This window comes from Anser anser (assembly GCF_964211835.1).
Source record: "Anser anser genome assembly, chromosome: 1".
Taxonomy (NCBI): domain Eukaryota; kingdom Metazoa; phylum Chordata; class Aves; order Anseriformes; family Anatidae; genus Anser; species Anser anser.
This window is the reverse complement of record NC_139720.1, coordinates 94,906,325-94,931,458: the sequence shown is the minus strand read 5'-3', so window position 1 is coordinate 94,931,458 and position 25,134 is coordinate 94,906,325. Positions and strand designations below refer to the sequence as shown.

The window sequence follows — 25,134 nt, the reverse complement described above, 5'->3', positions numbered from 1 at the left end:
ACATATGCCATACTTAAAGTCACAACACTCCTGAGCACGTATGTATAATAGTCTGGCAGATTACACTATTCTGTGGTTCACTTCTTCTCCAGAGAATTTACAGTTTCAGATATTTTTGTAACTTCAGCATAGCTAATGAGCAGTTCAACAGTTCCCCCAGTTCTGAGCTCTTCTTGTACAGTCCAGTAAAAGAAACTACTGGGAAGCAGTCACACATTTTTAATTTAAGAGGAAATTCAAGAGATCTTTGATTCTCTGAAGAATTCCCCCAGCCATTTTGATACATGGGGGATATACAGAACCACGAGGAAGCAATAGTTTATCCTAAACCAGAAACTGCACTTTTCTTTCACTGGGGAGGGGAAGGAATGAGGGGAATTAACAGATCATGCATTCATTACAAATACCAGACATCTGAAAAACAGAATGAAAATAGATTGACTAAACTTTTCTGTAGTCACTGTCAAAGGAAACGAGTACAATTACCTAGAAACAAAGCATCTATACAGTACCAGTACTGTGTGATTTGGTTTTGTTACACTGTGTGTAATGCAGAGCAAAGCAGTCCCTCAATCTGAAGAATTTAATCCAGAACAAATCCAAATGCAGAACAAGTAAAGGTAGCAAAGAGTTTAAAAGTTTTTTTTTTTTTTAAAAAGGATGTTTGTCTTATACAAGCCAATGATGTACAGTTAGGTGGCTTATTATGAGGTTATGCCTTGTTTTCATATTTGTTTTATTCAAAGTATAAATGAAAAAATATATATTCAGGCACAAACGTGCCTATAACAACATTTATTCATAGCACATCTGTTTCACTCTCCTTTTAACTTACTTTTGAACTCTAGTTCCTTAGATGCCTTTCAATGAAAAAGATGGCCAAGTTTGCATATTCACTTGAGCTGATTTCCAGGAAGCATGTAAATAGGAGCTCATTACAGCTGGCTCCCAGTAACACCCTCTGAACATTCTGTGGGGACAGCTGTAGAAACCCACCACTGCTCTTAGCCATCAACAAACAAGAGTTGGGGAGAAATTGCTTTTTTTCTATCTTGCACTCAAAGAGGACAAAAGCTCGTCATGTGCAAGACAATACACAGCTCTTAGTTGTGGCTGAAGTTTGTGTTACATTACATTGACATAGCTGCAGAAAAGTAAGCAGAAAAGCAATAAATTATATTCCTAAGAAAGCAGCAGCCACCCAAGAAATGAACTAGTACAATAGCAAGACCTTGCATCACCAGGTGTTTTAGGTCATGAATGCAAGCAAGCAGGAAGAGTGTTGGGTAAGCAAACACCTCATTTAAGCTTCATAAGCTCAAAGTATGTGATATTTCACAAACTCTTCCCCAGCGCGACGTTTAATTGATTCACCCAACTAAATGACTCCAGGATGAACCAGAGATACCGTAAAGGAAATAAATTGCCCTTCTCTTAGCACAGACGCTACAGACAAGGAAGTAAAGGAAGAGTCTTCATAAAAACGCTGTAAGCAGCTCCGTCTACTTAGGCCTAAAACCTCACTGCCCTGCAACTCTCTGTAGTGTATGTTAAAACCGATCGGGTCCTTATTTTCTCCTGAGCTCCTCACCCTGAATCTGCCAACTCTTTCCATCCTTTAGCTAGCCCCGATTGCTCCCATCTCTCTCTCACACACCTCGATGCCATTAGCTCTGCTAGCCTACTGGGGGTCTTCACCGTGCCTCTGACGTACACAGGAATTCTTCTGTTAGCACAAAGGAATTCTACGGCCAATACGCGTTTATAGCTAAAAGCAATAAACTGAAAATTGAACCGACACAGCAGTTAGATCAATTACATTTTCTTCCAGTGACTAATAATTTCTTTTGTTTTGTGTTTTAAAAGTAAATGAATAACAAGACTTACAGTCAGCTGAAGCATGGAAAAATATTTAATGTGAATTTCCAGAGCGCAGTGTTTCTGAAGCCCTGCCAGTCATGTAGGAGATAGAACACGGCATTACTAATTATTCTCATGTGTAACCACAGTGACGTTATAACACAGGTTATTTAAAGCCTTGTGGGATTCACTAGTATTCTAGGTAAAGTACATTTTAAATGTATTTCCCTGGCCAATGTCTGAAGGGGCATTCCAAAAACTGAAGTGCAAATTTCACAGCCTCTAGCACCGGCAATATACATCCTATAAAACAATCAGAAACTTTCATCTTTTGCAGAATAGCTGGGATCCCATGCCTTTGCAGACAGTTTCATACTTTGCTCCCTAAGCAATAAAAATGTCACAAGAGCTGCTGCTAGCAGGTTGGAAGGAGGTCAGCAACATGAGTGTCAGGGGCTTTTTATTTCCTTTCTTTTAAACTCCTTGGGGAGTCTAGTGATCAAAACTTAGCAAAGTGCATAAATATGTTGCGTAACAGGATTGTTAGATCTGTTGGCTTCATATTAGAAAGGCTATAAAACAAAATTCCTATTATGGATATTTCTTGATGTTTGGTAGTAAGTCATGCATTCCCACTACAGATAGTCATTTTCATCGTCTTGCTGTTAAGATCTCATTAAAGAGCATTGTTGCAATACTTTCACAAAATTACTGTAATTTGGGAGTTTTACTTTTGGAAAAAAATGTAACAGAATAATTAACATGTTGATCAATTCCACTCACTCTCTTAATTAATGCCAAAACAGCTGGAAGGCCTGAAGCATTAACCACTTGCTTGCTTTAGCTATTACATTGAGAGTGTGACCTATTTCTACAACATCAGCACTACCAGAAGCCAGAATCTTCCTGGACTTCTAGCCACAAGATCTGCTTGAATGGCCAGTGCAGACTTGCAAGAGCATCTGAGATAAAGATTTATCTTACTAGAATCATCTTAACTGATATTTCACCACTGACCCACACAAATGGAAAACAGACAAATTTGAAACATGCTCTGTATTTACTCTCAGGTGATGCCTGGGTCAAGCTCAGTAAGCTGGTTTTGATCTACGAAGTTCTCTGTACCTCTGTCCTAGCTGCCTAGGGAAAGCCTCATCTTTCCTCTTCTACTGTGATAGCCGGAGATGTGGAATTAGCAGAGACAATCCTCCCACAGCTTTCCTTAACAAATACTATATCTCTTTGGAGAACTTTTATTTATAGTAACCCACTACTGTGGGCTACTGCGAATCACCAGCAAACCATTTTGAAGCTACACCAGTGTGACTGAGAGAAAAATCCAGCCCAAACATAAGCCCTATCTTAAGCCATAAGCCAAATCTTAGTCACACTGCTTTAAATGGCAAACTTCCTATCGCTTTTGTAGAGACCAAAGTTTAGAACCCAGTTACAGAAATGTATCCATTTAAAAACACAAAAGGAATCTGACATTGATTTTCCTCAATATATACATTAAGGTATTTTGCTACATTTTCACAATGATGTTGAACAATGTTGTAACTGTCAGCCCAAAACTAGAATTTCACATCCCTCAGGATTTCTTACGAAGCATTCCACCCTCCCACTCTCATGGTACTTTACAAACACATTTTAACATCAATACAACATATCACATGTAACAGACTTCTCTCAAAAAAAATGTTAAGTCACAAATTCTACAGACAGTTTAGCAGTTTTTCTTCTGAACAGCTAAGTCACTCTTCCCCCCAAAATGTAAAGCAGTACTTTAGAACCACACATATAATTTGAATATTATTTCTTAACTTCAGAGAAAATATCAGTACTGAACAACCTTAAAGAAACACTTGGCCAAAAAAAAAAAAAAGAACTGCTTTGATTTTGCACGAAAAAAGAGAAAATATATTTACAAAAAAATAAAAGATCTACAGCTGAAGGAAAGAAATTAAGTGCTTGCACATCTGCTGAATTATGAGTATCTTACTGAACTACACACTCCACAGCTTATCTGACAAGGCTCCACGAATGTCTCTGCTCCAGTGAGAACTGTTAGATGCTTTAAAAGTCTCTAAGGACATGAATATAAATACAAAATGTAAAACTGGGAACCAAAAAACTGCCTCCAAGTCTCTGATATACATATATGAAAAGATCTGGGTTTAATCTCACAAAAGACTGATCTTTAAGCATTGGCAGTAATTTATTGACTACGAAAATGTTTGACTAGCCTGGGCATTACCCAAGGACCTCTTCATTCCTTAAGACGATGTTATATAGCTAAAAGTCTGCTTTAAAAAAAATGAGTCCGTGTGCTTACCATCAAGGAGAAAGCAGAAGAAAAGCATCCATTATCAAGACTGATGGTAAACATACTCCATGTCATGTGTGTGGGACAGATAACACTGTAGGAGAAGCAGCAGCTCTGAAGACGGTACCCCAAATAATGCAGCAGAAGCACCGCACATGGGGTAAGTTGTAATCTGCATTCACCAAGGATAGGGATAACAGAACAGAATTACTCATTTCTTAGAAGGGCTTCTAGTTTGTTTTTTGAGCCCAGAAATTGTTCTCTCAGCATAGCTGAATACTTCCTGCTGCCTCTCGTTCTTCAGGTAAAGGGAAATAAAAGCAGCCACATCCATGCTCACATTGTGGCCTCCCAGCTAGTATATGATCACCAACGAGAACCGTGTCCCAGCCACGAAAAATAAAAGCAGAAGGCTAGTTAGAGACAGTGGAGAAAAGCTGCCTACAATAAAGGTAGATGATGTCTAAGAGGAAAAAGTGCCTCTGATAGTAGCTTTTCCCTACTCATGCCATGAGTTTCACTCCACAGATTGAGTCATGTACTAAATGGAGTGGGACTGAATAGATGCATGTGTTGCAAGTCCTTTTTTAACACTGAGTCAGTGGATCCTGAGAGATGTGAAAGGAACATGATGGGGGAACCATGGGGTGATTTCACCCTACAGACCGGGGAGCAGTATGTTTCTGAGCATCCACACCACAATTGCTGCAGAGACCTGCAGCAGCTCTAAGCCAGCCCCAGCCCCCTGCCCCGTCCCCAGCACCCCACAGCCCGGGTGTGTGCCCAGCTAGTGCTATGGCAAGTCCTTGCCAAGCTGCTGGCCTCAACAAACTGCAGACAGAACAGAGAGAGATAAGGAAAGCAACCCCCAAGAGACTTTCACGTGCCTTAGATATGCTCTGGGCTTCTCAGAGTTTACTTCCTTCTCCTTCAGCCTGCACCCAGATAAAGTTGGGAATAGAAATCTTTGCTGAGCGTATCATCAACCTCAATAAAACAGGATGCAACATGCTTTTTTGTCATTGCTGGACACAATTTTTACATCAAGCTACGTACTAATTTAAACAGTGTCAGGCAATGCTCATCTTTCTACGCTGCTGCACTCATGGATCCGGGTAAGGTGGAGGATGTCCGAGTGATGCCCACATGCCTTCTGCAATCTGGCTCCACTGTTTCTTAAGTTGATAAAGGTAACAGGGAAGGTGAAAGGTTTAAGACATTGAAAGGAATAAACAGACACTCAAATTACCAGCAAAAAGAACTGGTTCACATGAGAGGGAGTAGACCTTCCATAATCTGGTGAAACTGCAACATCAGTTCTGAGGTGTATGCTTGTTGGGTGTCCATCACTACTTGTGAAAGGTGCTCAGTCTGAGAGGGCTTCCACAAACTCAAAGATGAAGGAACTGAAGAAAGACAAATTTGATGAATATTTTCCCTCATCACCTCCACAATGCTACCGTCTTTAAACGAGCACAGAAACATAAGATGTCCCTGATATCCAAATCTGATCTTTATTAACTAATCTCTCTTGTATTGCTCCAATCAGCTTAGCAAGCTCTTTTCACCCAAACATTGCTGAGCTGGTGGAAAAAGCAAGTGGTCAATGAATTGAGGAGATTCAAAACTAAAAATAAAATATAGCAACATGAAGTAAAATGCTGCTATGTTTTAACTTCTTTTCAGATTGCAAACAGACTTTAATGTTGTAGTTATTTAAAAGAAAATTAAAAAAAAACTTTTCAAGGGCTAAACACTCTTTAAAGGAAATCTTACCTCTCTGCTTTCCGTGCAGCACCCTTAAAAAATTCAAACTGAGTGGTTCATTCTCCTGATTTAGACTAAATTACAAAAGTTCATTTGATAATAAAGCCTAAGAACTGTACATTTTGTTTGCAGCCACCAAGTGGTGACAATCTTGCTGAGCAGGTAACTTCTCTTGTATTGAAAGACTCAAAGCTAAAACACAAAACTAAGGCAGTTCCTGCATGTGGTTGTACTTGCCTCAAATGGCCTCAAGTGCTCCCGCAAAATATGAACAAAAAGTCAAACAATCCTATAACTCTAGTTTCAGAATTTATTAATACAGTTTTATTACAAATTTTCAATAATTTTATTTGCTTCCAAAAGAGGCAAATATTTAATCTGGTGTTTCTTTCTATGACTTTTCCAGCAGAAAATAAAACATTTGATTACTGGCCCTAAAAACTGGGTTCTTTTATTTCAGAGTCAAGCCATTTCTCTTTTGTGGAAAGACAGCTAACATCAAGTGTACGCTAGAAACAAACAAGCAAACCACTAGTGGGTTTATAATTCTACAGGTTTTAACACACTGAAGGCAAAAGAGTTCAGGTAGATTAAGACGAAAACATAAGTTCAGAACTCAGCTCAGAAATATCTTAGGTCAACTCTTCATTTTGCTGGCAAATTGAGAAAAGATGACCAGACAAGACTAAAACACAAAGCAAACTAACCATACGTAAAATTAATCTAAAGCACACCCATGCCATATTATTTCTTGAAAATAGTGACTGGATTTCTGTAAGAAGCGGGTGCATGTTTAAGGAGCAGTGGGCACTGCCATTAGCTCATCCCTCACTCTGTATTCATACTTTTCACAACAATGTGATGAAGCAGAGGATGTTAGGAGAAGACATAATCTTGCTAATATAAAACCCAGGTAGCCAGCAGAGCTAAGCGAGAGCTGACTGTGTAATTTATCAAGGAGTTAACCCCTTAAATAAGCTATTGTAGAGCTCCCTCCTGAGGGACTTCTCAATTGCAATGAAAACTGTTCCAAATTCAGCTTCCACTGCTAGAATGAAAACAAATGCCACAAGGGCATGATGAGATGGAGGCCTTCACACAGCCACTAAGAGAAATGGTGGGATCTCACATGCTGCTTCAGTTACCAGATCTAATAGTTTTAGTATGCCTGTAAAGACAGGCTTCAAACTGACATTGTTACAGAGGTCACAGCTCACAGTTTCCAGGCAATCCATCATCAAAACCCTTCAAAAGCTGCAGCCAGATTTAACATCAGCACCTGATGGGGTGTTATTAAACAGACAGCCCTGCACTAAAGCACTCTCATCTAGGAGCTTACACAAACCATTCAAAAAATAAAATAACAAAATGTTATCGTAACGTACCTAGTCACCTCATCTGACCTCAGCAAGAGAGCATGGGCAAATTCATCTTGCATGGCATTAAAACCAATGCCTAAGATTCAATACTTTACAAACAGCAGTTCTATTTACTAAAGTAACAATGAAAGCACTCCTGCTTCCATATTCCCTCCTCCATGGTGTTTTTCAGGGTGTCTTCTTTTAATAAAGATGTAAAACTCAAGTCTTAGCCACTTACTGGGCTCCTTGAAAGATATGAACTTGTCCATCCTCTCCCACTGCTAGCTTGGCCAAATTCCAAACTAATTTATTCTGCTTGTCCAGATTTTCCTTTTGGTTTGGTGACCAAAGTATCCGTAATTTCTCCATGTAACTCTGCTTCTTCTGTCTTCTTATTGAACAGCCAATTTTTTTTTCAAGTGGAGGAAAAGTCAAGCTAGAAACTTGTTTTGAAAGATTCTCCTTTAAAGGAGGGTGAGGCAGGAAGAAAAAGGGAGACAGGAGGCAAAGAAGCTGCCTTTAAGTTTTTAAATGAGTGGTGTATGGGTCATCCACTCTAGCAAGATTTTAAAATTGAAAGGAAAGTAACTATGATTAACAGATGCTTTTACAAGAGCAGTGGTGAATAAAAATTACCACCAGACAAATTCTAAAGAGATGAACTAGCTGATGATCAAGGAAAGAGGTGGTTGCATGCAGCTGCAAAACAAGCAGCATATATTATTTCAACAATCTTCGGAATTCATAGACACATTTTGCTTGCATTTTCTGCAATGAATTGTTACAAGTATGCCCATCAAGAGACAGAAGTTGTGTTCTAATGCTGCTAATCCTGTTAGCAGAGTATTTCAGACTTTTTGTGGTGCAGCCAAAATGTAAAGACAGAGGGAATAAAAAGGATGTCAAGTGGCTTAAAGGAAGCACAATAGGATGTCACTACTCAATTGCCAATGCTCAAAGGTGTCAGTTTGGTCATACCACTTTCTTTCACTGCCATAATGCTAGCACTACTAACTCAAGCTTCAGCAGCTCACCCGGCACTGCACAAAACCTAAAAGCATACACGGTTGCCAGTCTCTAACATCTTTCAGTTAGGATATTTTTACCCTTTACCTGCCTTTGGTACCTCCCCTAACATCCCATAAGAAGTCCTGTGCAATCCCCAAATGCTCTTGCCCTGCACCCCATCACGTGTCCCATGCACCTCAGCAGTAAACCCCCTCAGCCCCAAAGGTGCTCTGGCATTGACTCATCTTGATGGGGTTCAGACCTGGACACTGGGGCTGAGGCTCTCCTGGGGCAGCCTTGGGAAGGGCCCAGACAGGATGTCCCTTCCTTTGGGTCCTTAATTTGGGTTCCTGCCTGCCACTGTGCCCTTGTGCTCCTCTGGGTTTGTGGAGCTGGGCCTTTGGTGGGCTGATGGCCTCTTTGATGGCCTGGGAGGAGCTGGGGCACGCCGCTTGCCTTTGTCTGCTCTCACATAACCTAACAGACCTTCCCTGCAAGAGTGACCTGGCATCTAAAACGCCCTCCCAGCTTTTATTTCCTTTTCAATTTATTTTCCTGTATAATTGGAGAACATCTGCTCTTCCTATTGAGCATTTGGTATAATTTAGAGGAAGAATGAAAGGCATTTGTATTAGAAACACAAACAGAGGCACCAAGATCAGACCAAACAATCCTCACAGAAAGCATGAAAATAAATTCCAGCTAAATGCAAAGGTGAATTTTCTGAATTCCAATACCCCTCTTTTTAGAGGGGGATGCAGTAAGCATTTTTTTGCAGTCACTAACTTTTAATTTATTAACACTAAATTAGAACTTTGGAATTCTTCAAATGTTCACCCTGTGTATCTTCAGCCCGGCCCAAACAATACTTCACGAGATGGATTTGACACACAAGATCGTTTCAGCTGACCCAACGCATTACTGTGGGAAAAGAGGAGAAAGAAATTGGCCCTTCTGGGCCAGCAAAGCCGGGCTTGCTGACTGCACCCCGGATGAAAGTCACTTTTCCTTTTCTGACCAAGGACTGAACACAGAAGCTTGATGAAGTTACAGGGACCAACTCTTTCCAACTGTGGGGAAAAAATTCTGTTTATGTAATCTTTCTTTTGCCAAACGTGCATCTGGGAGCTCAGCTGAGCTGACGATAGTATTTCTTTAAAGTTAAAGAGCCAAAACATTTTTCGGTGTGATGTTCTTCTGACTTCCACCATTGACTATAGACTCTGCTGAAAAACAAATAAACAAACAAAAAAAAACCGCAAAGCTACACCATAATCTTAAATGTCATCAAACAATTTCATTAGGATTATGCAAAGCATAAGAATTGGAAATCCAGGGACACGGAGAGTCTTACATAAGCAAATAAGCAACAGCATTATCCTGCGTTAGGTCCCAGGGGCCGCAGGTACTATTTGATGCCTGTTTACCTGCGTGTTGGTGGGTTACCTTGCTTGCCTAGGACTCCCGGAAAGGGGCAGCCTCAAGTGCCTTCAGACAACTTGCAGTCTCTTCACTTTGTTTCTTAAATTGGAAACTTATCTCTTCACTGAGAGCACAAATTCTTACTGTTTTCTAAGCAGAGTCTGGGTTAGCATACTCCATACATAGCATACTTCCTGAAGAAGCAAATTAAGGTGTAAATTTACTGATTTTCTACATTACTAAATATAATGGTCTATCACTTAAACAACACACCAGAAGAAAAAAAAAAAAGAGAGATGATTAAGAATCAATTTTTACCAAAAAAAAAAAAAAAGACACCAAATAACAAAAACCACCAAACCCCCAACAACACTGATTACTGGAAAGCCCATTTCATAATTTGCCAGGAAATGGCAGTGATGTATATAAATTTCAAAATAATAAACATTAAATAAACACAGACAACCAACACAAGAAAGGCTGTTATGAAAGCCTTTTGCAGCAGCAATAAACCCCAGATCCTGAAAAACTTCAAATAGTCCAAGAACACATGGTAAAAACAAATACAAGAACTGTCTTATAAACTGCATGTAAATTAAGAACAAAACAATGGCAACAGCCTTCAGATTATATCTGCAATGGGAAATGGCTCATCCAAGAAAGGAACGCCAACCCACCTGCCTCAGCCATGCCTGAGCTTGGGTTGGTTCTCAATCTCACTCAAGTTTCAATCAACTTGAACAATGTTTGAGCATACTGACAGGCAGGAAACCAGTCTTGAGTTTAGAAGCTGTTGTATACCTATATAGGGAAAAACAGTCTCTTCTGTTCATCTCATGATAACTTAATAAAAAAAAGAAACAACCCATGAGAACATACCAATGTGAAGAGGCGTGACACAAAACACCAGCTCCCTCTTCTTTAAATAGCCTCCACTTGGCAAAGAGTAAAGGGGTTATTGCTGAGTTGTCTGCCTGAACAAATACTGAGGGATGACTTCAGGTTAGCAAGGTTAAGGAAACAGTTGAGAGCAGTGGTTCCATTTTTAACTATTTTTAATTTAGAGGCCACAAAATATTTTCCAGCACGGAGAAAATATAAAGTAAACAGAAGGGGAAGTTTTTTGCATCCTTCCTACCCTCCTTTTATGTTAAATTTTAGATACCCCACAAGAAGGGCGGGGTTGATTGCTGCCACCCCAACCCAGCCTCTGGGTCTGTCACCGCTGAAACTGAAATAGGTGTTTTTGTTATTCTCAAAAACAGCGTTTTGCAGCAGCACATAATGCTTCTGCATTGTTATATTCACTATTAAAACCTCGATGAACTGTTCTACAAGCCTCTTTTGACTCAGCAACAGCCCAGCTTGTTTTGGTAGCTGTGGACCTCTTCCATTTTCATCATTTCCTTCAAAGCTGATACGTATTTGCAAAGTTCCCAGTGGCTTTAGAGACAGCCACCAGCAACTCGTAGAGGATGCTACTTAAAATAAATAGATAAATAGATAAAGAGGCAAAACAAACACAAACAGCAAGATCAAAAGGCACAACAGGTTTGCTTTGTTTGGTGGGGCTAACCATGGAGCAGCAACATAAAAATCCTACTTAAAAAATTCTATAAAATTCTTGCTTCCTTCAATTCTATTTTACACGTGAATCCTGCACATATGCAGTGTGACAGCCTGCAGGATTTCTTCCGAAAACCTCATTACAATATTCAGTTTCTTCTGCAGCGAGCAGTAACATCAGACAGTAAAACTGTGTGACTCTCATTGATTCTAGCTACAGGTGTCATTAAAGTAATGGGTACGCATAGCTGGGGAAAGCTGAGATTCAGCATCGGTGTCAGCGTGTCTCAGGCCACTCCACAAACGACTCATTTCTAGAAACTCCAATAAACTCCAAATTGAAAACTTACTTGGAAAGCCTTTCAGGCTTCCCAAAAGTTAATTCTATTATAGCAAAAAATAAAAGCTAAAGTACTGAGATATTTGATTTCTATCAACATGATAAAAATCTCACTATAGGGTGAAAAAAAAAAGAGATGGTTGATTTTGGCTGTGGTTGCTGCTGCTGCTGTTGTTTTGCTATGCTTTGTTTTAAGTAAAGCTACATTTTTTAACAGTGACAAAGCTCAGTAACGAGTTATTAGCTATACTTGTATGGTTAATCTATGTTAGATTCTCCATCACCTGAAGCCTTTAAAACAGTATCAGGCACCTCCTTAGAAGATAAGCTGTAGCTCAGCCAAGTTTATTGAGTTGTATTAAAAGCTACTAGATTAGGCTCTCCAGTTTATGTTTATATAAGATTGCAACCATGACATAATGTCTCTAACCATAAGTGTCTACTAACCTATAAAATATCCAAAATACAAAGGCCCTATGAGCTACTACTTCTCATGGATGCAAGCATGGTCACATAAAACAGATGGTTGTATGTCAAATGAGAAACAATCAAATGCAGAAACATCAATAAGGGCTGCTTTGGTGAGATATGGAGAATACCACAACCATTATCATGCTACAAATATAGCGCTGAAAATAAAACCCCACATCTTATAAGAGCACAAACACATCTACAGAAGATATCTGCCTTACTAGTGCCATGGCAACTGCAAGAATAAATACATACACTGACCTCAAGGAGTAGCAACTTCACCCAATTAAGAGCATTGCTTATAAAGGGAACGAACAAGCAAGAGACGGCTGACCACATACCCATGAAAGCCTGGAATGTTTTCTGCTTCCAGGGAGTATTTCAATGCCTTTGTTATTATTTTGAGAGAAAGAGAGAGAAAAACAAGGTATTTGTCCCTAGTTTTACAGTCCCTGAGCGCACGAAGTTAACCAACTGAGCAGATGCACACTTCAGGGACTTCCCCAAATCTAACCTCTCTCATTTCCATCCCCCTTGGAACAGAGAAGCCTAGCACCAACACCCTTAACAAGACCCCAACCCCACAGGCTGATCTAACCTTACACAAGCCACCCCGCTCCTTGCCTTCAACCCTGGAGACAATGACCTGCTCATACAAATCGGCTGACAAATTCAAAATGAAACAGCTAAATCTGCCCGTTCAGGGATTACCTTGCATTTCACCACTGTCTGCTTGAACAGCTTTCACGCTGCTATGATTCACTGCTCAAATTTGTCAGAAATGCTGTGCACAGTTGGATAGACCTGTAAGAATGGACTTACAAGGGTGATTTGAAACTGGTTGCTAAAGAAGCAAGTCTTCCATGATACTTTATATAATGGTGTGTCAAGACGTCGTCCCTTACCACTGCTGGCCAATTCCAAAAGGGAGGGAGAAGTCCTGAAAACGCTACGTTCCTAAAAATCTGGTGAAAAGTCAGTACGGACAAAGAGAGATTATAATCAGAGCATGCATGGAAGAAAAAATAGGCAAACTGCCATTATACGTCCTGTCTGGTGATACAGCACCAACATTGCTGCTGACTGGTCGCTTGCTTGGAGGAGCTTTAGACTGGGGGCACGGTGTGAAGCTTAGGTCACTGCAGACCTCCAAGTACCCAAGCAGAAAAGGACACAAATCTGTAGGATACTAGCCATTATTACATTTTCAGTCCACAAACAACCTGGACATGCTTGTTTAACCATAATGTATTTTTCTATTATAGCAAATTACAACGTATGTATGTTCACAAGTTCTCCACATCTGAGCAAAAACCCAAACCAGAAAAACCCACCTAGAATAACGTATTACTTACATCTCCTACAATAAATCTAACTGTAACAGTCGTAGTCTTACTCGCATACTGCATTAGCAATTTAAATATTGTCTAACAAGCAGCTAAGAGCTAAATAGACTTTTTCCCTTTTAAAAAAGTCTTACAAGTGTGAAACTTTGAAAAGCTGACACACTCATTACCCCGCGTCTTTACCATGACTAAGACAGACAAGTCTGATTTACAAGCATTTCAGAATTTTGTGAAAACAACATTAACACGGGAACTGCTCTGCAGCTTCGTGACCCACTGAAACCAACTCAAAGTAATTGCTATGCACATACTTATTCCCAGAAAAGCAAGTCTGTAAGCCACCAAATGGGAAGAAAAGGCAAAAGAAGAGACTTTTGCATTTAATAACCAGTAACAGTTGAGACCGCTGTTCTCTGTCATGCTCACCAACTTTTAAAAAGCTGTCATTTAGATGTCTAAAATACCTTATTTCTCATGACTACTCAATCAGGCTCTCCAGTTAGAGGGTCCTAACCACTGCTGCTGTTTAAAGCATCCAGAACATTACTTGCACATGCGTTATAAAAACAGTATTGCAGTAGGAGCGAAGCTTTTAAAATTCGGGGAAAACAGCCATGGGGTTTTCCCCTTTTGAGAGCTTAAGGTTTTATTAGCGAACCTAAAGGACTGCCAGACTTCTAAAGTGACAACACATTACGAAAAAATTTCCTATGTGTTTTGCAAATTTGAAGTCAGCCACATTTCAGAACTGACATCACAGTCTTTAATATCAGCTCTAATGAAATATAATTCTCCAATGACATAGCTGTGAAGTACAGCATTTTCATTTCACTAGCTGGCAGAGAGGTTCTGGCCTTATTATTATTATTACTTACATAGAGCCAGAAGTGTTCTGGGCCTTGCACAGACACATCTGAAGACAAGGCCTCTTCCTCACATCTGCTGTAAACACGGAGACCACAGGGTATTCAGCCTAACAGAAGGGGCAGATTCATTTTCACATGGCTGCTATCGCCAAATCGTATGTTAATACACAAGAATATGAATACAGTGTAAGGAATAGTTGGCCTTCGTCTGCTCTCCAGTTTCAGTTTCACTAATCTCTTTGGGTGGGATTGAATAATTTTAGTTTGGGAGAGTTTCACTGTTGTTTTAAAATTTATTTATTTTTAAAATATCTACAGTACATGAAAAAATTCTGGCTATCAGCAAAACCCTGCGGGGAACAGGGGTCAAGTTGGGAACTAAAAATAATAAAATCTATTTCTTGTTTAGGTCACATTTCTTCTGCTGGATGAAAGAATGAGATATTTATTTTGAAAGCGCAGGTACCTGCACAGCTCATGACAATTTAATTGCACGTCAGTACAGATCAGAAAGCTCCCCGTTGCAGATGAATGAACTATGTAAGTGAGCAGAGCTCTTCCTTTCCCAGACCCTGACAATTCAAGGAGCAGGGATGAGAGAAAAAGCCAAAATTCTCTGCTTCCCTGAGGCCTACACCCACTTAACTGAGATGAAATCAGAGCATGGCAGGCTGCAATAGGAGAGGGAGTCTGGCAACCTCAGAAGCCCCAGGACAGTTGTTAGGAACACCTGCCACAGGCACTTCTTTCTGAATTTGTTGTTGGGATAAGCAACAACAAGAGCAACGTTGTACTTCCCTTCACCTATGCCTCCTGCTCAATGCCTGTGATTCTTCAGGACACCAGTGGTGTTACTCTGGGAAAAACGTGCCTCAGCTTGGCTGTGCCAAGACATTTAAAGGCTCTGGAGACAGAGCACGGTGCTCTAGGGCTGAGCAACAACCCTGGTTTCACTCGGTGCTCAGGGATCCTGACATCCACGGGACTCCCATGCACGCAGGAACGGCTCCAGTGCATGACAGTATATGAAAGGGGTATTGCACAGCCAAGTACAAAGGGACAAATCTAGGCCTCTAGGCCTGGCCTGACAAAACACACATAGGAAGAAGAAAAGGATAATCACAGTCTTCTGGCCAACAGAAAGCGGGAGCTACTGTTGTTAATCTAAATGCAACATCTCCAAATGGCCATCCTGAGTGGAAAGCAGCAGGCTACATCACCTCCAGCACCAGGCTGATTCATGCATGCTCTGCTTGGGTGGGAGAAAAAGAACCAGCATTTGGCACATCAAATCGAGAGGAGGAGAAAAAAGCCTCCAAAAAACACATGGGACAGACATCTGGTGAGAGTTAACATCAAGCTTCATTGTGGGGTGTTGGCCTCCCATGTAGCTCTTGTGGTAACACCTTGTTTGATTTGTAAAAGGTAAAAGCAGTAGATCAGTAGCAACCTTCCCTTCAGGCTGGGCTCTGATTCTGAAGGTAACTCAGGAACCATACCTTCTTTTTGCATCTTTCAGAAATACTTAAGGATTTTTGAATGTGGGTCTGCGATGCATGAACTGGAGCCTAAACCCAATTCGAATTCTTAGTGAATGACAACTGCACACCAGCTCTGTTTGAGGCTACAGCACAAGCTGAAGAGACTCTTTCTTTACTTTTTCTGGTCAGGGGTCTGAGTAAGGAGGGGAGGGTCTGCATAAGACATCATGGTGCAGCTTGCAGCGGTGGTGGTTGTCTCTCTCAGTGCTGCAACTCTTTTCCAAAAAGACAGCTGCAGAGGATGAAATAAGTGTTATCCTCCAGTTACTCTAGATTACTGACAAACACTAGACTGGTCTCCAATGCCCGTGGAACTCAGAAGAGAAAATACAGTGTGCAGCCTCCCAAAATGGGTATAAACTTTGGTTCTCTCTGGAGGATACCTTGGGAAGAGGCGGAGGATCAATGGGGACTGGCGTCTTCTCCAGCTCCATGTAACCAAGTGTAAGTCAGGAACAAAACAGATCACTCCTCCTCTGAGGGGTGGTTGGAAACTTGCAGGGGGAGACAGCATAGCAGGGGAAAAACTGCCGTGCATGGCTACTCTCAAGAGGTTATGGTCAGGACTCACCAACGCACTTGCTGGAGGCTTTGCCTCAGTAAGAAGAGAATCAAAACCATGTAAGGATGGTGGGGTTTGGCCCATTGTAAACACTGGCATTCATAAAGGAGCACAGCGTCACTGCATGCCTGTGACAGATACTCATGGCTTGCTTCTCATAATGTCATGTTACAATACTTTGTACTGAGATTTTTATATAGTAGGCCCTTAATTTAAGTAATTGCATTTTCTACTAGTGGGAAACAGGCTGCATTGACCATGCCCAATAAGCTATTGTCCCACTAGTCATTTTTGCAACATTTTTTTAACCAACATTTGTTTTAAAGCACTGCCTTTTTTTTTTTTTTTTGAGAGCTCTCTTGCCTCTATTAAAGGACAATGCAAGCCTGAAACCAGCAAAATGCTCACGTCATCCCTTTCATCAGGCGCTGCAACAATATGGTTTAGGAAGGGGATAAACTAGTTAACTAGTTGCTAAAGCTATCTTGAGCCCCTGCCTGTGAACTCCAAAAACACTAGTTCTCACACAGCTCTAGAAGCTTAATATGCAAAGTTATACTAAAATGGTATTAAAACTTTTACATCTTCCACCCACACAAATTAGTCCCCTCCTACCCCTCCACAGCTTCCAGCTTCAAATATCCTGGCATAAAATGATCAGACAAAATAGGTGACTTATGTTTTTATTGGTTCCTCCAGACTATGACGACATTTCCTAAAATGCTGAGCCAGGAAACTATTAATGTCTCTGAAAAAGTGGAAGGGGTCAGGCTATTTCAAAGGGCATGTGTTTGCTAAGAAGCTTTTGTTGCAGATGTATAGGCCACTTAAGATTCAATTAGTAGTAACAAAAATATTTAGCATTCACACAGTATTTCTAGCTTTAATGTATATTATGAACACATTTGTAACACCTCTGTGTGGTAAGAAAGTATTACCCCTTTTTAACTTTTTCAGAATTCAAACTGGAAGGTGAAACAGCTTTCCTTAGATTTTATAAAGCAGCATGTCCCTTCCAAGATCAGAAGCCCCCTCAGGTTTTGTACACGCTCCCAAGCTCAGGCTGTTACTGGAGGGAGAAATGGAAATGGTCTCAAGCTTATCAACATTACAAAAAGGAAGACGAACCAGATTTTCTTGGTTTATCTCAGCCACACTGGCCTGCATTTGACAGCACAAGGTAGCTCAGGCATTTGCAGGTGGGGTCATAGATTCCTTAAAAAAGCTCCCTGGGTTTTATTTACCAGCACTAAACCAAACCAATTGGTATGCCAACAGGAGCATACCAAACCCAGGACAGAAAGAGGGATCCTACAGGGGCTCCCAAAACCCTTGTTATTTTCAGGCACATACTACATGTGCATACTTCTTGTTTGTGCTCTGCTGTCAGTAGGGATGGGAAGTATCAAGGGGGACACAAAAAAAACGCACAAAACCTTGGAGATAAAGCTGCCCAAAAGGTATCACAGCTTAACTTGTGGCAAGTTTAACTTCACCTGCCAACCCAGCTCTGGTCCTGATTACGTTAGAGTACACATGAAGGTCAGTTCCCTAGCATGGGGGTGGCGAAGCAGATTTAAACCCAACCTGCCTACAGCACACAGAGTACAATACATTTTACACAGAAAAGAGTGCTGTGACCTAAGAGAAGTCGTTCTGCCCTTACTGAGTCCAGCATCTCACTCATTTGTCACATCTCAAGCCACCATGATCCTGTCACACTACCACCACCACCACAGGTAAAAATCCCACTATTGCATAGTGCCATCTCCTGGGCAAGCAAGACTGAGGAAACTCCTGACTCTTCTCTCTCGCAGCATCCAATGTTTTCACGTCTCCTCCAGCTCTGGCAGGCCAAGCGCTACCTCTGCTCGCAGAACACAAGCAGTGAAATCACAGGAAGAAGAGCAGGTTGTTTACAGCTCCCACCGTGAAACGTGAGACTCGGCAGCCTGCTCTGGAGAGAGGCAGTATGTGCACGGGCAAGTACCGTGCAAACCCACAGGATTAAGTTCACTCTGGGCTGCTGGCTAATCACAAATTAGCAATTAAGGCTTCCTTTCAACATCCAAACAGGAAATGGGAGTGGAGGAAGTGAAAGCTTAATAATTTCTTGTGTGTTAACAAGTTACATGAGCCACTCCAAGAAAAAAGTTTTCTGATTTGAACTTAAACCTAGCACATCGTCTGCCCCAGTGGCAAGCATTTATCTTTGAAACCAAACCGTGCGTCTTGGAAAAGAAAGCACTGATGCAAACATTTAATTCGATACAGCTTAATTTCCAGGAAAAGAGAACATCAAGCCACGGAATAAAGTTGAGGACCCTACCTTTGTGTGATCACAAGTGCTGAGATTATGATCTTGAAACGAAGCCAGATGTGGTTAGTCTGGAATCTCTCTAGAAACAATCAGTGAAGAACCGGGACAGAAGGGGTAACTTTTCAGTTACCACGAACTGTTAGATCCATAATGGCCTCTGACCAAGAAGCAAGAAAATCAGACAATGTGTTAGGGCTTTTTCTTTCTACTATCTCTCAGGGCTACTGTCCATTTTGGCCCTGTACATTTCACAATGTCTACCTCACCATACAATAGAGGGTGAGGAGAGCTGGGGAAGAAAGTCCCTGTGGGGCAACAAGAATCCTGAAAGGCCTGAAGGAGCAAAGGACTCTTAGGCATCTGTGCTGAATGCAGCGAGGAACATCTCTCTCCATCTTCAAACCCATCAAGTCACAGCCCCTGGCAAAAGCGAAAAGCCTGACGCGTTACACACTCCTAACTTCGTGCTATCTTCACAGAAGGAGAAAGAAAAAAGCTTTGCACAACTGTTGAGTAATTCTCAAGGGCTCAAGAAAGATTAAAGGCCAGCCTCTTGGATGCCTGGAGATATCAAAGACAGATTAGGGACAAAGAATAGGATGACATATATGGGTGGATGCAGACAGATGTTTTGAGGGAACAAAATTGATCTGGGAATACAACAAAGAACTCCTTATTTTTTAGGGATTCTTTACTGATGTGCCTTCCCCCCCCCCCCCCCCCCCCCCCCCCAACAAAAAAACAACCAACCAAACAACAATAAGAATAAAACCACACAGATAATTTAAGTGGACTGCATGGAGAACAGAAGAAATGCAAAAGAATTTAAAAAACACAACAAAACACCTTCTGTCAATATATCTGCTATACAATCTCATTACCTCCCATGGATGCAAACAAGAACAGACATATAACATAGTTACCACGGCCCACAAATACTGACTGGACTAAATAAGGTGCTAAAATCGTGTGGGTGCATGTTCTCCATTATGGAGTGTGAAGGTATCTTTTTTCTCTTGTTACAGCAGGAGAGACACAGACAATTCTAGGTCCAGAGTAGCATTTACCCTAAACTGCCACCTGCCATAACGTGCCTCAACGTACTTATTATAGTATGCATATGGTTGCATGTGTGGACTTCACTGTGGACTCTCAAATTGCTGCTCTGAGCAAGGAAAAAGGAGGAAAAATGTCTATTTTACATGTGAACTTCTATCCTAGATCCTCCATGGCCAGACAGTTTTCACAGTAGGCATTGCCTGTTTCCAAGGCGACTGGAGGTAGATCTGATATTTGATCAGCCTGGAGTTTGGATCACCCACTTGCAAAAACTCTCCAGAACAAGAGTTTTGAAAATTGAAAAACATTAATTGTGTAAGACTGCTGGGTTTGTTTGTTTGTTTGCTCGCTTTTAGACGTAATCATAGGTAGGTATTATCTCCTTCATTGGAAACAGCAACACCCTTTCCCCAAAGGACTCATACTGCTTGCTACCTTGCACTCCCAGGTGGTGCAATATGTACTGTGTCCATGCTGCTTTTTACTTTTTTACAAGATATTTACTTATGGAGTCACTACTTACTTTGTTCATTTGCTCATTTAGGATGTTTGTATTCAGGGCAGCAATGCCACTTCCTACCACGTGAGAAAGACCATGACAACTCTGAAAGACTGCTACCTGCTCAGTTCCCAAAATGATGATGTCTGCCAGAACATTCAGGTTTCCAGCCTGTGATGCTCCAGCAGGTTAGTTGGCCTTCACTTCTATAGTATCAAATGCTTTTCCTTAAGCCAGAGGTTTCCAATATTTCTCCCCTCTCTTCCCAAAGAGCAGGGAGGGAGTATCTGGATGAGGTTACTTCGGTAAGGAGTGCTGAAGAGTTCCTACTTGTTTAGCAGATATTAGTACCAACAATCCACTGCCAAAAATGGAGGAGGAATGTACTGACAACTCTTGGTGAGAGACAAATTATGATCCATGTCTCCTTGCCCTACAGTCACACAACATCCAAGCTCACATGTTCCATTCACTTCAGGAATACATACTGGTGACCAGTTTCTCTGGACCAAACACCAAGTACCTGTTAACTAATATTAAGAATGATTTCACCCTGAGATGCTTGTACTGGACCTTACCCAAGAACTTTTTATACATTACATATATTACTGTTTTGCTGCAGTTGCTGTTTCAAAGCAAAGCAAGAACTCTGACAGATATATGCATGAGATCATCCAGATGAGGAGACTGTATATTTGGAGAGGTGTGGTAATACTCGACAAAACAGATTATCTTTTTCAGTCTGTCTTCCAAAATAAAGATTTTCTTGGATGATTATTTAACACAGGGGTTCCTAGAGGTTTGTCCAAGGAGGGCAACTTAATAGGTGGGATATTCAGGCTAGAAGCTGCATAACAGAAATCAATCTGTACAACAGTGCAGAACAGCCACAATTTAAAAATACCTCTGAGGGTCATCTTTAGAAGCTTTCTAGGTCAGTCTTCAGGAAGTCCCAACTCAGATGCTGAATTCTTGTGAGAAATATAACTGATCCTTGCATTTTCTTTCTCCTCAAAGACACATTTCTAATTTTTTTTTGTTCTGTTAAATTTTTTGTTCTCTTAATTTTTTTTGTTCTGTTTTGTGATGACTACTAGGATCTGTGTTACACAAGGAGAAGATTGACAAAGCAAGAGCAGACATGCTAGCCTTTCAATTTATAACATACTTGTAAATGCTTGTAAGCTCAAAACAAGCAATAGTCTTTATTGAAAAGGCCTCCAGCTCTAGAAGCAGCTCACATTATATTCAGGCAGTAGTGGAGGGGAAGGGTTTTTTACTGTTTAAATCTTTAGTAGACTTTGTAAGCTTTTTTTCATAGTCTGAAGGTTTTAGAAGGTACTAATGTAATGATAACTTTTAGTATTCTCTAGAATACCACTCTCATTATGGTCTCATTGAGATACTTGCATGATGTGGTTTCTCTGTGCCACAAACACACACAGAGGAAAGATTTCTGCCTTGCATTATATTTGTACTGAAGCTTAGAGAGTAAGGAGTAAGAACTGTTGATATATACTCCCCTGAAGGCTATCACCCTCCGTTCACCTGTCTTCAAGTGAAGGTAGCAATTGTAAACTGCATCTAGGATTTGAGCACACAATTATACCAGTCAGATGACAATTCAATCACAGATGAGTAGGTTAAAGATGATTTAGGCACTGTTAGTAGTACGAACAATCCCACAAGCTTCTACTTTTTGTGTATGTTTTCAGTGGCCATCCATTCCCAGTTGCATACAGATTCACAAAATGAGAGGCTTTAGCATTTTGGTTTCTGTTTTGCAGGGTTGGCAAGAAGGCTTGCTCAGCTGTTATGCCCCTATTACCAAGACTGTAGCTTCCTTAACTTTAGTCATAATAACAGAAAACACCTACTCTAGTCCTTAAGTGCAAGTAGGTGTAACAGAGCATTCGATTCCACCTACAGAAACCACCTGAGGAACAAACTGTTCATCTTTCTCAGCAAACCTCTTTTTGACACTTAGTTCAGATATTCTGAGGGGAAAAGCAACCAGTGAAATGAAGAAGCAAACAGATAAAAATATTTGGAACGTCCCCTCAGCACTCTGCTAGGCAGGGAAACATGGCGCCAGCCCCACAGTCCCCTGAGACACAGGGGACTCCATCAGAGCACAAGCTCCAGTCCTGAGCAAAAAAAAATTTCTTTTGTCTCTGCTAGTCTAGCAGGCCTGCCAATGGACATCGCAAGTTTTAGGCAGGAAAGCATGTGTTGGGTCATGTATTCCTGTCATGCTAGATGATGGGACAGTGCCTGTGTTTGGAAGACTGGGGGAAAACAAGCACAGTGCTCTCCTGGGGTTGGATCACCCTTTGTAAAAGGGCTCCTTTCAGTACCAGGCATGACTGGCTGGCAGAGATCTGGCTTAAGTGGAGCATCCTTCTTTTTGCTCCTTAATCCCACACAAGAGGTATGTCTGGTCAAGAAATTATGTCTCATGCTGCCCCAAGGACCTGCCATGCCTCCTTACTGAAGAGAAAAAAAAATGCAGCTGCCTTCTGTTGCAAAAGGACAGAGATCCAGGGTAAGCTGTAGGGAAAAATGAGGCCAAAGCCTCATGCAATGGTCTCTTGTTCACTGCACATGGTCTGACATGTCTGGTCACAGACTCGAGATCTCTCAGAAAGGGGATGGTCCCTGGGAGATAGAAAGGCCCAAGAAATACTGCCTGCTTTTAGCTGAATATTAGAAAGTGAGTTGTACCACAAAGTCACACAAATGTGACAAACAATTTACCATGCAGCAAGTTTTCTACACTGTAACCAGCCAAGGAGGCTAGATTTGATGTGTGGTCTGTTTAAGAAATACAGCCTCGCTGTTTTCTGTGTTTTATCTCATTCTGATCACGAGTTAAACAATCCAGTCAGTCCATTGTTCTTACCACATGGCAAGTAACTAGCTACATGTAAACAAAACAATTAGGCTCCATAAGGAATTGCTTGCCATTCAACGCTGAACTAAACATTGCATTTTGTTTCTGGAATCCAAATATGGTAAATTGGCTGACAGTTAACTATGGCGATACGATTCTTTGCTGCACAGAAAGGGTAAGTGGAAGAGGCAGCACAAACTGGAAAATCACCTTTCTTTCTCTTCTGGGCACAACCAAGAGCTAAACTGCCACAGCTGGCTCTAAAATCCTCCTCCTCCAGTTGCAAAAGCACCAGGCTCCATCACATCTCCTCCCCTCACGGAGAATACCTCTGAGCCGTTAACCTCTTAAAACATCTGGCACTCTGACAACTCATTAGGGGATAGCACTGCACACAAGAAAATTATGAGTTGGTTTGTAGTTATTAGCTGTATTCCTGTTCCACCAAAATCAGACCATCAACTTGCTGGACAGAATATGCATGAAGGAAGAATGAGTCCCCTCCCCAATGGGCACAAGGCCAGAAGACTAGATCCTGTAAAACCAAATCCCCCACTCCAACACAAAAAAAATCAACTCCCCCACTGCTATCCATTTTATTTGTTTAGCTTTGCAGGCTGGATATTCCTAATTGAAATATTCTCACAATGTAGGAGTCTTGAATATGCAGGGCAGAAAAAGAAAATAACAGAAAAGAAGCATTACTAAATCCATTGGTGGGGGGAGATAATAAAGGCAAAAATAGAAATACATTTTGTCATAGCACCCACAGGGAAGGCCATTTCTGTATCTTAAGTGTGCATGCTTTGCTCCTCTGAGAAGGTTTAGCAGTTATCCACTGTTACAAGTCTGCATGATGCTGAGGGGCAGGAGGCAACTGCACTGAAGCAGGCCTAAAGCTAGGGGAGGAAAAACAGAAGCAGGGAGGAAAAAGGGCATAACAGGGTGGGTGCTGAGCCCTGGGGCTGAGAGGTCACAGGACATCAAGGGGAAGAAAAGAGTCTGGAAGCTCATGGTAGCTTCCAGGGTAGGTTCAGAGTTTCATACTGGAAATATGTGAGTTAAAGCCACAGTAATGGTGAATCTTCCTATCCGCATAAGTCATGCTCTCCCAGCCAACTTTATGACGTGCTATCTAAGCCTGTATGGCCCAGAACATCCCAGGTTTCTGATGAAGTTACCAGATAAACTGTAAGTTTTGACACATAGCTAGACAAAGGTTATAAAAACAAACTACTGCCTGTTTACTGTGGCAGTGCAATACATATGTCTCCGCCTGTGATGAAGGGTGAAAGACGCCATTTTGTGCAACAGCCTGGCAGAGACATCTGGGGGAAAGGTGAAGTGGCCTGTTACGGGGCTGTTATCCAAAGGACATGTAGCACCGGCTGAGTGGGAGACAGGTTGTGCAGAGACTTTCCCCACTATATTAGCAGAAGATGCACAACTTGTGTGAAAAACAGATGCTAAAACACCTCATTTGTTTGGCTTTCTGTATTCTGGATGACAGACTGTGGGGGTGGGGGGAGAAGGACCAGGAAAAAAAAGGTAAAATAGCCTTACATTTCTTCCTGAGCTTCACCCTGCATTGCAAATATTGTTGGCCATCAGATTATTGCCACCTACTTTCTATATTTCTTGCAAATATTTGTGGGCACACCTTCAAAGCTGCCTTGTACACTGAAGGATCATGAAGCATCCTAAGTGTGAGGCAACAGAGCCAGGAACACACAGAAAAAAAGTGAACCAGTTTTTAACCAGGAAAACTTCACATGTAGTGCTGCTTCTCTGTCCCTCATGTTTTCACTTTTTGCCCTCTGAAGTGAAACCTTCATCCAGCAAAACCAAAAAGGCTTACACCTTCTCAGGACATACCTCATGGTGCGATATGGTAGGAAGGGATCATGGCTTGGAATAAGGCTTCTTT

At 41.3% G+C, this 25,134-nt stretch overlaps 2 protein-coding genes across 6 annotated transcripts in view; one reads left to right on the top strand and one right to left on the bottom strand.

Annotated features, from left to right (window-relative positions):
- The window catches only part of CMSS1 (cms1 ribosomal small subunit homolog), a 239,393-nt gene that overhangs the window by 60,991 nt on the left and 153,268 nt on the right, over positions 1 to 25,134 (bottom strand). Inside the window, exon 1 of one of the 5 annotated variants that reach the window (XM_083820381.1) lies at positions 12,833 to 12,854. The exons of 2 other annotated variants lie outside the window; for them this stretch is intronic. In XM_083820381.1, the coding sequence (XP_083676507.1) occupies positions 12,833 to 12,839 (7 nt within the window). In that variant the 5' untranslated portion in view covers positions 12,840 to 12,854. Of the gene's footprint in view, positions 1 to 10,421; positions 10,450 to 12,462; positions 12,482 to 12,832; positions 12,855 to 25,134 lie in introns of those variants that run through there. 2 more of the 5 variants (XM_083820382.1, XM_083820380.1) reach the window with 2 other exon arrangements.
- FILIP1L (filamin A interacting protein 1 like) overlaps positions 1 to 25,134 on the top strand; it is a 205,311-nt gene that overhangs the window by 28,663 nt on the left and 151,514 nt on the right. Inside the window, exon 2 of the mRNA XM_083820329.1 lies at positions 20,360 to 20,502. The gene's annotated coding sequence lies outside the window, so the exon portion shown is untranslated. The remainder of the gene's footprint in view (positions 1 to 20,359; positions 20,503 to 25,134) is intronic.